This window comes from Nanorana parkeri, unplaced genomic scaffold (genome assembly GCF_000935625.1).
Source record: "Nanorana parkeri isolate BGI_ZX_2015 unplaced genomic scaffold, ASM93562v1 scaffold1356, whole genome shotgun sequence".
Taxonomy (NCBI): Eukaryota; Metazoa; Chordata; class Amphibia; order Anura; family Dicroglossidae; genus Nanorana; species Nanorana parkeri.
This window is the reverse complement of record NW_017307624.1, coordinates 510,217-525,412: the sequence shown is the minus strand read 5'-3', so window position 1 is coordinate 525,412 and position 15,196 is coordinate 510,217. Positions and strand designations below refer to the sequence as shown.

Below are 15,196 nucleotides of genomic sequence, written 5' to 3'. Positions count from 1 at the left end.
AACAGATGAAAGCATTAGTCATGACTAAACCGGTCCCATCATAATGTAACAATGGTTTTTAATAAATGTAACAATACTATCACTTACCTGATGGAGGACCGATTGGCTGAGGAGGCCCCCCAAGTGATAATGTTCAGGCTTGGCGATTGGCTGCTCAAGCCTGAGCACTGCTGCATCCTCGGAGGAGGACATAGTCACATGCTCCACCTATATACAGAAGTACAATGCATTTCTCAGCACTCCCAAAGATGAGCAAAGTGGTGGGAGAGTGTGAAGAAAGGTGAGTATAGTGTGTATGAATTTTAGGGGGAATACCACACCATTATACAGTAGTTTATATATATCCTAGAACTTAGTAAAATTAGTTCATGGCTCTATATACAGTATGTGCTGCCTCCAGCAGCTGCATGGCAATGCAGTTGCATTGATGTCTATTATGTATTGATATGGTTTATGTTCTGGTATGCTGCCACCTGTGGTCACTGTGTTAGTTACACTTGTTTTCTGTATAGCCTCCTCTTTTTGTATGATATAATTTCTGCTTTCCCCGGTGTTAGAGTGCAATTAGTAGACCAGACATGCACATGAGGTGAGGAGAGAAATATCCCGTTTTGACCTTCAAATACCAGTGTTTACCACATTCAAGGCCGCCCCTATGTTGAGGCAGCCTTAAGCGGTTGCCTCAGGTGGCATCTCATTGTGTCACATGGGTCCTTTCCCAGCCAGAGCATCCCAGGAACTCTTAGCAACCTGTGACACTCTGGCCCAGGTCACTGACATCACTGGTTCCCAAGAGCTGAGTGAGATGCTCTGGCTGGCATCCCGCCCAGCTCCTGGCAACTAGAGATGTCAGTGAACTGACTGGGAAGCTTGGCAGAGGTACTGTGCACCCCCATCGCCTCTCTCCTCGTAATGTGCCTCCACCATCATCCCCCCACCACACTGGCGTCAGGCGGCGAATAGTGTAAGGACGCCCCTGACCACATCATATTGTTTGCCAGAATCCATATGCATGCAATAAAGATTATCGTATATATAGAATAATATAAAATATTTGAATTTGTTTTTATGTCTCTCATTTTTTTAGAAAATATTCTAGAAACCTTTGTATCAATTGTTTTAATAATGTAGAACCTTTAGGATTCTTCACCAGGTGTTTGTTTTTGTTGTATTATCTAAGTGCATGACAAAATGATCAGCTGTATACATACTGACTCTAGGTACTATGAAAGGGTTTAATATTTAATTACTGCCCCCCATAAATTAGGGTTTTTATGGTTGATAGTCCAACACGTGGAATGTCCCTGAAACGCATCCCTAGCAACAGGAAGCCAACAGAATACATAGAAGTAGATGGAACATCCTAGAGAGTAGGGATGCACAGATACCAATACTAGTATCAGTTATGATACTGAGTATTTGGGCAAGTACGAGGACTCGCCCAAATGCTCCGATACCTTCCCCGATACCGGAACTTCCCGCCACGAGGAAACATGGAGCCGTCTTCCCAGCCAAACCCAGGCATTGAGCCAGCCAAACAGCTTGGAGCCTCTTCCTGGTCAATCAGGAGGCTGGGCGGCGAGTAATGACGCACCTTACGGCTTCCTAATTGGCCAGGAAGCTGGCTCTATGCTGATAGGCTGGGAAGCCGGCTTCCCAGCCAATCAACATCGAGCTGTCCAAATAGCATGGAGACGGCTTTCCGGGAAAACAAGAAGCTAAGCGGTGGGTAATGACACGTTTCCTGATTGCCCTGAAAGCCGGCTCCATGATAGCAGCAGTACCGGTATTGGTACTCGGTATCGGCGAATACCAAAATATAAAAATCGGTACTCATACTCGATAACGAAAAAATAGTATCGGTACATCCCTACTAGAAAGTGCTCATGTGGGTCGAGAGAAGAGGTGCAGGAGAAGCATGTGAACCAGGAATAAGGGAGCCAACTGGCTGCCCCCAGTAGTGGTGGCCACAAATGGCTGAGTGCAGAAGACTGATCTCACCACCTACATACCATGAGTACAAAGCTTTCTTTGTCAGTGTGTAACTTTGTTTTGTATTGGTTCATATTAAAGAAACTACTACACAATGCTGTTGTACTGCAATGCATGTTCATGATCAATACAGAGCTCTGCAAGACTGAAGGAAGAGAGAATGCATGTTCTGACTGATCCAGATGTGTGTGTAGTTTGAGCTTCATCTAGTCAGCCATGTAAACAGGCATTTTCCATAAAAGGGGGCCTGGGTTCCACCTGCCAGATGTATTTATAAGCAATATTTATCATTTATAAAATATTTTATATTTTACATTTATTTAATATGTAACAAAAAAGGTTATTTTTAGTCCCAAGCATAAAAAAAATATAAATAGAAACACAGATTCCCTTTTAAAAAGAAGGTAAACAAAGAAAGGGAAGACAATATAAAATAATTCCCTGACCTTTGCTCAGTGCCAAAAATGAACAAATTTAATTATAGAACTGGAAACATTTCTCCCAGGAACCTCACGCTTGTTTAGCTAAGGAGAAGTCTTGCAGCTTGTTAGGTAAATATACTTTTTGCTGCTTCTTTTTGTTTGAGCTGGCAGACTCTCTGATGGGGAATGTTACTGTACTGGCCAAAAAAGACATCATTCAGCTGAAATCAGGTGATAAAATCAGTACACCAAACAAAAGACAATGGCCGATCATGTTCAGCAATTAAATGTACAAAAGTTTCCCCACAAAAGCATCACAATAACGCAACTTGTAAAATTATAACGGTGGAAAGAATCCATACAAAGATGTCAAAGGCAGATCTGTGGTTCTGTCTTGATTGACAGATGCAGTGCACTATTTAAGAACGGCGGTTTATTAAAGGAGAACTATGAGTCGAGTGAAAATCCTTCAGCCTCATAGTTTGAGCCGACGTGTGACAATGAAGCTCAATAGATCGGGAAGTGAGCGAACACATACCGTCGCTCGCTCACTTCTCGATCCTGTTCCTGCAGAGAGCCGTGACTGTCACTCATGGCTCCCTGCAGGGATTCCCCCTCTCCCCTGTCCGATCCTCCGGTGCTGACAGGTGGAACGGACGGGGGAGGGGGCAGGTACAGCTGGCTCTGCCTCTAGATAGGCAGAGAACGCTGTCACTCACGCAGCTGGGTGGATCCAGACAGTATTGTTGGGATCCGTCTCGGCTGCGGCGCCTCAGTATACCACAAGCTGTAGCTCGCGGTATACTGAACTTTGGGTGACGGGAGGACGATAGTTTGTGTCATTTCGTTACCCTTAAGAGAACTATGGGGAAAAGCACTGACTCTCTGCCCAGCCCCTTCTTTCTTTTTTATTGTTATATTTGTTTTTGTTTTTAAATCAAGATTATGGGTAATTATAGGGCTTAGTTGGTAAACAAATGTGTCACGTACCTTGGTGTGAGCCTGAAGTAATGAGGAAGGCCTCCCCTTGCAACTCTCATCTAAGCACCCCTGAAGGTGAGATAGAGGGTGTAGGTATAGAGAGGGGTATGAGTGCCTGTAGCCGGTACAGGTGCTGATGATGCATATGATTGGATACCAGAACAGCGGGAGAAGTAGACTGTCAGGAGAGGGTGCCAGCAGCGGGTAGAGTGGCACAGGTGCAGAAGGTGGAAGCGGAGTTGGAGACAAGCCGGGTTGGTATCTTGTAACATAGTAACATAGTAGGTGAGGTTGAATAAAGACCAAGGTCTATCCAGTTCAACCTGGGTGTGTTTGTCTGTATGTATTTATATATATATATATATATATTTCCAGTCCTGGGGCCAGGTGTTACCAATGACCAGTGTAGCTGGATCAGGTGGCTGAGAGCAGCCTTGTTAGGAGCCTGGACCAGAGTTCAGAGAGTTGTGTTGGAGTTGTGCGTGTGCAGGATGCACACGGACACACGCATACTTGGGTGCGTGCCGGACGCTAAAGGAACAGACGGGGGAGGCTGGGAGAGGTCAGGAAGGTCAGTGACCAGAGGACCTGTGGGACACGCTGCTGGGAGAGCAATATGAGTATCACACTGAGGTGTGCTGAGAGCCTAAGAGCTGAGGAAAGCTACTAAGGACGTTATGTGTTAAAAGGACGGTATTTGCTAAAGAAGGCCGATTATCATGAAAAGTGCATGAAATGTTGGCCTTTATGTGAACAGGGCAAGGCTACCCTGTGAATGATCAGAGACTTTGTGTTTGCCCTTTTAATAAACTGCGTTTTACTTGACTTACCTGGACTACAGTGGAGTGTCCTTGTTACAATATTTATATATATATATTGTACAGGACGCCAGAAGATGGGTCCTGGGAGAAGTGTATATTTCCCTTTGTTCGGGTTGTGGTCCCTTTTAAGGGACAGAAATGGGTTAACAGTTGCTGCAGGAAGTGTGTTCAAAAGGATAGGAAGCTAGAGACAGAGGGGGAGAGAGAAGCCCTGATTAATGTTTGCAGACAAGGCTGTGGAGCAGATGGAAGTACTGGTGCTTTGAAGCAGCTGAACTTTACTGGGAGCCTGTGGGCTGAGAGAGAGAAACTCTGAAGTTAAGAGTGTGATAACCTTGTGGACTGAAACCCTCCAAGCCGGTGAGGCTGTTATTCTTTCCTGTGCTGAAGGAAGCAAACGGTACAGTGTATTATTTCTATGCGGAAGGAAGCAATCTTTTAAGTTGTTTTGCTGTACTGAAGGAAATGACTGTTTATTGTTGCTGCTGTGGAAAATAAATGCAGTTTGTCTGAGAAAGCCTGTGTCCTGCGGTCCAGCTAATTCCCCAAACATCACAATATATATATATTTAACACTTCCCATATCCTTATATATTTAGTGACTGAAGGAACTCATCTAGAAGTTTCTTAAACTTATCTACGCTATCAGCGGCTACCACTGCCTGTGTAAGGGAATTCCATATTTTTACTACTCCCAAAGTAAAAAAAACACTTGCGTATTCTAAGATTGAACCCCCTCCCTTCTAACCTCTTGCTGTGTCCGTGTGTTCTCAGTACTGTTCTCGGTGAAAACAACTTGTTCTGAATATTGGTGTCCCCATTGATGATTTTGAAGACTACAATAAGTAGACATGTAAGCTGCGGGAAAAATTCATGTTGGATATTTCGTGGTTTCGGGATTCAGGCGAAATCCACATTTTTGTTAGTTTTGGATGAGTTTATGAATATTCATTGCGAATACAACAGAAAACCATATACAGATATACATTTTTAAAGCTGAATCTCCTAGACCCGAATGGCATTTGGGATCCGAATTTCCGAATTGTGTTCTGGAACTCCCGAATACCATTCGGGTCTGGGAGCCTCAGCTTTAGTAATATATGGATATGGCTCCCAGACCTGTATGGCATTCGGGTCTGGAAGCCATATACAGATAATAATAAAGCTGAGACTCCCAGACCCGAATGACATTTGTGAGCTCCCACATGCAATTCAGAAATTCATAGCTTTAGTATTATATGTATATACTGTATATGGCTCCCATGTTGCCGTAACGAAAATTAGTGTTCAGACCCATTTGGATGCATTAAACCGAAAAAACGCATCTGATTGGGCAGAAAAGTCACATGTCATCTGATTCAGTTTTGTTTTTGAATGAAATTTGGATGGGATCCGAGATTCAGTAACTGATATTCGGATTCTGACACATTCGGATGCATTGGTATTTGGATATTGGTACAAATTTTGATTCGGAACGAAACAAATCGCACATATCTAGCAATAAGGTCCCCTCTTAAGTGCCTCTTTTCTAAGGAGAATATGTTTAATTGTTGGAGGCAGTCTTCATAGATTATGCCTTCTATCCCTTCAATTAATTTTGTAGCCTTTCTTTGAACTCTCTCCGGCTTGAGGACGTCCTTTCTGAGAGTTGAAAAAAATGAAAAAGCAGGTCACCAGCACTCAAATTATTTAAATAGATATGTCCTTTTTAATGGACAATTATGTCACGACAATCAACAAAGCCAACGTTTCGGGGCCTTGCAGGGTCCCTTCAAGGCAGATAGATCACATCTGCCTTGAAGAAGGGACCCTGCGCGGCCCCGAAACGTCGGCTTTGTTGATTGTCGTGACATAATTGTCCATTAAAAAGACATATCTATTTAAATAATTTGAGTGCTGGTGACCTGCTTTTTCATTTCGTAGTTTGCACGGTGCCATCCGTGGTAGTCACTACAAGCACCATCATTCTTACTGGCCGGGATTGCTGTAAGGTGTGCGGAGAGCACCCTCATCAACTGCTTCCTGAGAGTTGGAGACCAAAATTGCACCGCATACTCAAGATGAAGCAGAACTACTGATTTTATACAGTGGTAGTGTTATTCTTTTATCCCTTTCTACGATCCCTCTTTTAATGCAGGACAGTACCCTGTTTAGGGATGCACTGATACCAAGTACCATACTCGGTACAAGTACAAGTGCAGATACTTTTCCAGCTGCAAGACTAGACTAGAGAAAAATTCAAAATTTAGGAGTCTGCTGTCATTTGTAAGGAGCACACGGAGATCCAGGGGTTTGTACATCTCTGTTTTAATGTATGATTTTGTTTTTATAAATATAAATGAAGGGATGCACCGATACCAGCAAGTACAAGTACTGATACAATTTTGTTTATTGTCATGTGAGAGTTTTTCTAAAACAATATGACGAATGATTTCAGGACAGTGAAGGAGTGCCAGGTCCCAGCTGCAACCAGTGCAACCCTGGTAGTGCTCATGAAAATGCCAAGTATCGGCACTGTAACTTGAAGAGTATCGGTGCATCCCTAATCATGTTGGCTCTGTTGACTGAGTTTAGTATAATTGGCAAAAATGTGGACAGGAAGAAGGCAAACCAGAAGTCTGTGCAGCAGACCAGGTGAGTAACTTGCGAGAAGAGTAATACCAAATCAGGATGCCGAATGGTCAATAGGCAGGCGGAGTCAGAAGTCATCCCGGGTCAAACATAAGTTGCAGAAAAAAGGACCAAAGAGAACACAGGATACAGCTGAAGATCTTACAGCAACATGAAGTTGCAGCAAGCATCTTTAAATAGCCCGCCTGGCCCCACTGGCTGGGATGGGCGTGCGCACACTCGCACTTGTGCGCCACGGTCTGTAAACATGAGCGCATCTCTGTCTATCCCATGCATATGCGCGATGTTGGCACTATAACGCCTTGCTTGCCCATACCTTTGTGCAGGTGCATGTGCAGCGGTCCATACAGAAGCTGTACTAAAGACACCAGACGGATTTCCTGACAAAAAAATCAAGATACTAAGATCATCTGTGATCACATGGCTTTTGATCAGCCCTGTCCCACAACAATAGGTTGTGATATAGCATTTTTGATTAACAAAGTCATGTCATGCAATGATCCCAGCCGGGTGAAATCAGCCGCTCATCATCAATCTCTAACAAGTACCTACTGACGATAAAATGTAGAAAATGTATTGGTGTCAAAATCTAATGTTAAAAATGTTTTCACCATAATTCTGTGCCAAAAATAACTGCATAAAGTTTCAAAAGTTGCCTGGTCAGTAGAGTGTTCCTCCTCTCTTGGGCATTGGGTATCTTTTTTCTTCTTAGTGGCATACGTAGTACTCTGACCCTGTAGTGGCTAAATAGTAAATTATTTTATGGCAAATATACTAAAGGGTGTTTTTCTATGTTTTCTTTCTACATTGTCCCAGAGATGTTCTTAATATCCATTGTGTAGAGCAAACAAATCATTCAAACAACAATGTTTGTTGTACCTGCAGATGTACTTTATATAAATTGACCAGCTGGGCAGGGATTTCTCTTTAATTAAGTTTTTACAATTGCAGTCCGTGACTAAAGGAATTACATTTTTACCTGCCAGCAACCATGCAAACTAAAAAATGCCAGTTTTGGATAGTATTGCCCTTTTACAGATCTACGCCTGATGACCTACATAGAAAAAAAATACTTGAAAACATTTTTTCAGTGAACAGGGACAGTGTTGTACCCTTCTAAACTCTCACCGCCCTATTCCCCAGCGACGTGGAATTCCACGGATTTTGTTTTGTCTTCAGTCAAATGTACAGAAAGTTAGGCCGTGTATGAGTATTTGAGTTCTGGAGTGAATCCGGAATTGTGGGTTGTTTGGGTTGGTTTACTTGACAGTGGCAGTTTAGCTTGGAGTCAAGCTTACTGCAGGAGCATATCACCCCCTCCCATGGGTCACAAAACTTACAAGACCCTTATTTTCATAGATACACCTATTTCAAGTGCAAAAATAACTTCTACAGACAGAAACATGGCTGTGCCATGGGATCACCGGTGTCTCCTATTGTGTCTCTAACTGTAGTTAGCCAGTACATGGAGGAGGTTGGACAGGAGAGCCTTGAATTGATTCCGGGAACAAACATCAACACTAACACATTGGTGCCAGCAGGGGCCTACCTATAAATCACAGGGCCCCATAGCAAAATTGTGTTACGCCCCTTGCAGAGCCCACCTGATATCCCAAACAGCCCACCTGAGAGTGACCCTGCAGAGCCCACCATAGACTCTCTATAGTGGGCTTTTCACACCCCTGCACACCTCTTACCTGTCAGCCCCTCCACAGTCGCTGGTAGTCTCCTCCTCCTCCGTCACAGGGCCCCACCTCCTCCTCCCTTGCTCCTCTGCTGCCAACTCTGAGCCCCGCCTCCTCAACTGCCAATGCCGGGCCCCACCTCCTCCTCCGCTGCTGGCTGTCACTGACTCAGCAGTGGCTGTTAGGAGGAACACCCCCGCTGCACGGATCACTGACAGGTTGTCAACGATCTGAACAGTGGCACGTTCCTCCTCATAGCCATGAGTGACAGCCAGCAGGCTTAGATGCCATAGCAACCTTGGCCGCCCGCACTGCATCAAGGGGATATCCCGGCCAGGGCCCCCTGTGCCCCATAGCGGCTGCCTGGGTCGTTTTGGCTATTGTTCCGCCACTGGGTGCAAGTATGCGGGTCAAGGATAGAACATCAGAAATATATGCTTTTAGTGAACACATACTCTAATCTTAGTGGATAAAAACATCAAGTTTACGTTTGCACACACAAAGAATATGAACGTACATTTTTTGGACTATGTGTCGCATAGCAAAGATTGAATTCAGGTTAGGGGCGGCCCCTTGACATCCCTACGTACAATGTAGGGCTTGCACAAAAACGACCCTTTACAGTGCAGGGGACCCCAACTGCAAGGGTAGATTTTGTGTAATGCCCAGAGATGGCCTGAAAAGGGGCATTATTTTGAGGACAGTGAGGTGCACATGTTTACCAAAGAGTCCAACTGGTTTGCAAAAGGTGTGAAAGAGAATAAATCGGAGTAACCATCCCTAAACCAGGATGGAAGCCTTTGACACCATCTGTCTTCCACATATAATGCTATTTATCTTCCTTACCCTAGCCAAATCAGACAGTACTTAGTAGCCTCCCCCCAGGCAGTGCCTGAGTGAGAAAGAGAACCTCAAATAGTCCATTCCGAATATTTATTTCCTCCCCCAGCATGCACCACTGGCCATGAACCTCGTAGTGATTGGCCAGGGAGACATAGATATTCATAACAATCTCTTATTGCTTGCTCCGCTCTATGGCATGGATACACCTAGCAGCAGGCAGATGCAAACAATAACCGATTGATGAGGGGAAATCAAATGACCATAGCCTACAAATCAGCATCAGACTGATTACTAGGAATGCACTGATAGCGGTTTTTCAATATGAAGTACGAGTACTGATTTTTTTTTTTTCAGTACTTGCCGATACAAATTTCCAATACTGGAAGTCCCATTAAGGAAGCTGGGCAGTGTGTAATGACTCCCCACCCGGCTTCCTGATTAGCTGGGAAGACGGTTGGCGTGTAATGACTCGTTGTCTGGCTTCCTGAATAGCCAGCTCCATGCTTCCTCACCACCAGGTGATGAGAAAGCATGGAGCCGACTTTCTGGCCAATCAGGAAACCAGGGGGCGGGTAATGATTTGCCGCCTGGCTTCCTGATTGGCCAAATTCCCGGCCAATCAGGAATCCGGGTGGCGAGTCATTACATGCCTTCCGACTTCCTGAATTGTCCAGGAAGCTGGCCCCATGCTCCCTCGTCACCAAGTGACGAGAGAGCATGGAGCATGCTTTCTGGCCAAATAGGAAGCTGGGTGGTGAATCATTTCACACCGTCTGGGTTCCTGATTGGCTGGGAAGCCGGCTCCATGCTCCTTTTGTCACTTGCTGATGAGGAAGCATGGAGATGGCTTCTGGCCAGTCAGGAAGCCGGGCGACGGTTAATGGCTCGCTGCCTGGCTTCCTGATACTGGAAGTTCCGGGATCGGAATAAGTATAGGGAGCATTTGGGCGAGTTCGAGTTACGATTGTCTACACCTTTTCTTACCCCGCTTTAACTTTGTCTATCACTGCTAAAGGTTAAGAGTATAAATAGTAGGAATGTTTTAACAGGGCTGTCATATTTCAGTTCTTGATGTCAGTCTGCTCTTGAATATTTTTGGTCAGATGAAAAAATTGCTTCTAGTCAACTTAAATTCCATGATCTGGGGAAGTATTATTTCCCCAGATAAAAAAAAAAGTTAGTCACAAGTGGAAATACATCTTTTTATGAAGGTAACAGTACCTACTATGTTGGATCTGTCCAGGGCCAACTTTTATAAGAAATACATTATCTCAAGGCTATTTAACATAATCAAAAAATAAATTAATAAGTAAAGATCCGACCATCAGCATAAAAAAAAAAACCCGAAACCCAATAACCCCTGACCCAATTTTAAGTATGCCAAGTATGCAGCTGATATCCTCATGGCTAGGAGGGGATGCAAAAAACACTCAAAAACGGAGAACCAGGGGCTTATCATGAAATACAGCAATAGAGTCTAATGAGAGATGCATCATGGTGCAGAAGATGAATGCCTTGATGAAACTTGAGTCACTCCATGGTAGGCTTTGTCTCTTGGGTGGACCAGAACTGTGAAAGCTGTTCCCAAAAAAGGCAAGTGAAAGACAAAGGACTAATCACCAGTATTGCTTGTGGGTTCCTTGCAGTCGATCTTGTCATAAAAACTTACCATGCTTTGTTCTGCACTCTGTAGAGGACAGGCAGGGCCAGATTTCCCACAAGGCCAACCAAGGCCCAGCCTTGGGGCAGCAGGGAGCAGAGGGGCAGCAGGGGTGTGGAATTCTTATCTCCCGATGCACAGGACATGCATTTCCGGGCACCAGGCGGGTAGTTGTTTTCTACATTTAGCCCCGCTTTGGGAAAGCAGAACTAAATGTACAGCGGGGAAGCCGCTGCTTGTTCTGTACAGGTGATCTCGGCGATGTCACTAAAATCACTTGAATGCAGCCTGCAGGTCTGCCATTCTCCATGGGGGGGGACGGGGGGTTGGCGGGTAGGAGGGCGCATTGAGGAACCTGGACTGAGAGAGTAAATTCGGGCCTGAGGACAGGACTTTACTTAATGACTGTTAAGATGATGACTGATGTATACAAGTAAATAAGAAATCTTTTTAGATGTATCTGTTTTTATATTTCTTATACCGGTCTTGTTACCCCAGCAGTCTGTTGGGGTAACAACAACACCTGTATCTAAGAAATAAAAAAAAACAGATACATCTAAAAAGATTCTCATTTACTTACATACAGCATATGAATGCTGTTATTGCACTTCACCTACAGTTCTCCTTTAATTATTTTATAATCCATCAATATTTGCACTGTGTGACCCAGATTTGGTCTCATAGTTGGCCCTCACATTTGTACAGTAGTTGTCCTGTGTTTCTGCTCTACTTCCAAATCAATAAATGTTATTTGTTAGTTGATATTTAATATTCGGCGTGTCCAAACCCAATGCCATTTCTACATTTGATAATTGCCGGGCTTCCCAGACTCAGTTTGCCGTTTGTATTATCTCTAAAATTTGCTTTATCTCCCCTTTCTGCTCTAGCAAACTGCAACGATCGCAGTGACATTTCAAACAAATGGATTTGTTAGACGGCCAATTTTGTGTACTTGAAAGCCTATCGGGCCAATCAGGACGCGCCTTGTGGCTTTCTCAGAACCACATAGTCTCTATCGAATCTCATTCTCGTCTTTCTTCGCGATTCCTTTGCACGGGTCATCCGAATTGAAAAAAGAACAGTTCTACCTGAGCCATGCTGCCCGCTTATCTATTCGGCTTTATTTGCTTATTTGCAATACTTCATTTATCAAATGGATCTGTAAGTATTGTTAAAATTACTTTTTTAAAGGGAGTTTTTTTTTAATTTTTATTACAACATTGTTAACTGATTTATTTGGCACTGATGTTTTTACTGCTTCTTTCAAAGCTCCTTTGGTGAAAAACAGGCAAATCATCTTTGGTTGTCAGCCTGTAGAAGTGAAGCAACTGGAGGACTGCAGATGACGTACCTTGTGTTTGACTTAATGCAGCTGCGTCAATGGAAAACTATTGTAGTGCAATTTTGTTTAGCGCAAACCTTGTTAAAGTTTTGGGTTGGACATATATTGATATATTGGTTGACAGGGTTGTTTGTCTTCTTCTTCTTATTTATATATACACTGAGTGTCCATATTATTATGACCACCTGACGTTTGTAGGCAAATTAGCTATAATTTGGCGCTGAAGTTGCTAGAGGGACCAGACCATTATAAATAGGGAAGCAGGTTGTTTACCACGACAGTAGAAGTGATTTGTTTCTGAAGATACGGGGAAACAACGCGATTTAACAGCCTTTGAACGTGGGATGATTGTTGGCGCTCGGAGCCATGGAGCGAGTATCAGCAAAACAGCAGAATTCGTTACATGTTCAAGAGCAGCTGTTGTTAAAGTGTTTAAAGACTGGACTGTCAGCCGAATTATATTTCTTTAGATTTAATGTGCGTGTGAATTTATGCACCGAAATAAAAGCCTCAAATTTATTTAGTTTTTTATAGGAGCATATTTTAAACCTTTATCTAAAAGCAATAATTCTTCTGAACTAAGCGCAGAAGAACTTAGATTAAAAATGCCTTCTTTTGTGAGTGATTTTTTACTTACCTCATAGTTCTCCTTTTAAGAGTTGTTAGATTCTCTCTATAACTTTGCAGAGAATATGATCATGCTTCTGTTTGGTTGAAGCCATAGTCATGTGATCTGCCATTACAAGTCCAAACTATTTGTCCAAAGGCTTCTGAAGATCTGATTCTAAGGGACCATTCACACCACCCCCAGATCACCTGCAGACCAGATTGTTTCTGGACCTAAAATGCATCCCAATGTTTCGCTATGCTCTTCTTGGCCTCTGATTACACCATCGCAGTCAGTTCCAGACCAGACAAGAAAAATACTGCGTGTTACATTTTGTCTGGTCTGGAACTCACCGGAACGCGCACAAACGCGTCCAAAATGTGTCAAAAACGCACTGGAATGCAACGGAATGCACCGCAATGGGAAAATTGTTTTTTTGGGGGGCTGGTTTGGATGATCTCTTCACCCCTGGACTTCCTGCTTCTGTGGAGAGAGAGATTTGTGAAGATAGGAACCATGATAGGTGAAGAGGACACCAAATTATTTGTAGAACTTGTGGAAGCCTGCCCAGAGATGTATGATCCGAGGCATGGGCAATAGACTTGTGCGCCGTCAGAAAATTAGTTACGTTTCGGAATATCCGTTATTTCGTAATTCGTGTCCGAAACTCAATTTGGATTCGTACGAAATACGAATTTTCGTTAGTTTTGTCACATTTTCGTAACTTTTACGAACATTCGTTATGATGAAGTCAAAAAGCAAAAATACCTTTGTTAATATTGGAGTCGATGGTAGTTTTCTTTTTTTATCCAAAATACGAAATTCCGTTAACTGATTTCGGATCCGAATTTCGTATTTCGGATAAAAAAAAAAAACTACCATCAACTCAAGTATATTAACAAAGGTATTTTTGCTTTTTAACTTCATCATAGCGAATGTTCATAATGGAACGAAAATACGTTAACGGAATTTCGTATTTCCTGCCTGTATTTTAATGCAACCCTCAGCAGCAGCGGATCCGAATTTCGTATTTCGGATAAAAAAAAATCTTGTCATGTTGTTCAACCTCATTTACAGGGGTAATATTAGTTCCTGTTTCAACGAAATTCGTTAACGGAATTTCGTATATAATTCGGAAACTGCAATTCGGATTTCTGATGCTTCCGAATTTACGAATTTCATGGAATTTCGATTCGTAACGAAATGAATCGCACATGTCTAATGGGCAATATAAGAACAATAATAGGAAGATGGACAAGTGGAGAGGTATTGCTGCCCAGGTTTTCCCCGGCTATGATCATTTGAGCAGCTCTGAAAAGAACAACTGTGCTAAGTCTCTTATGTGCAAGCATTGTGCTGCTCTTTTCCTGGCTATCTGTAGGTCTTGTAGAGGTCCCATTGCAAGACCTAAAATTGAAAGTCTAAAAAAACACAGCAAAAATGCGTCAAAAACACGGCAAAATGCAACGCAGTGCATTCCAGATCTGGTCCAGAAAATGGTGTGAACCTGCTAGGCTACCCATCAACATATTGTCACCCAACCAGGCTAATTGGTGGACACATTGCAACCTCGGTAGAAACCTGACTACGGAGAATTGTCTTGTTTCTCTATGATTCAGCAGGCCACAGGTGTGTTTGCTTGGGGCATACAAATGCATTTGTTTTTGAAAATATTTTTCAAAAGGAAAGAAATGGGACTAAAAAGAAGCATAACAAAACTATTTAAAACTGCTAATGCCGCCTTTTATTGTTTTTACAGGCAAGTGACAGCAGTGACAGCAGTAACAGCGGTGAAAAGGTAACAAAATGAGAGCAAAACTTAGACTTGAAGAGAAAAATGTTGTTAGGTTCCCCCGGACAAATTTTTGAGTGTTAAATATTCTGTAATAATTGTGCTTTAGAACAGGCCTTCATAAACCTTTTCCACTCGTGACCCCTTTTTGGCCGAGGAGATTTTTATGTGACCCCAGCGTCGGATGGTGTCTCTCACCTCTATCCCCCCAGTGTCGGTCGGTGTCTACCCCCTCCCCTAGTGTTGGTCGGCGTCTCTCTCCTCCTCTCCCCTGTAGCATCAGTCAGTGTCTCTCTCCTCTTCTCTCCCGCAGCAGTCAGTGCCTACCCCCAGCGGTCAGTGTCTCTCTCCTCTTCTCCCCCTAGCATCGGTCAGTGTCTCTGTCCAGCATCGGTCAGTGTCTCTCTCCTCTCCCCCCCC

The 15,196-nt window shown here is 43.4% G+C and overlaps 1 protein-coding gene across 1 annotated transcript in view; it reads left to right on the top strand.

Annotated features, from left to right (window-relative positions):
• The first annotated feature begins 248 nt into the window (after positions 1–248).
• Positions 249–15,196, top strand: part of LOC108797872 (cysteine-rich venom protein TEL1-like) — a 30,667-nt gene continuing 15,719 nt past the window's right edge. The window contains exons 1-3 of the mRNA XM_018569563.1: positions 249–280; positions 3,556–3,649; positions 14,744–14,782. Of these exons, the coding sequence (XP_018425065.1) occupies positions 249–280; positions 3,556–3,649; positions 14,744–14,782 (165 nt within the window). The remainder of the gene's footprint in view (positions 281–3,555; positions 3,650–14,743; positions 14,783–15,196) is intronic.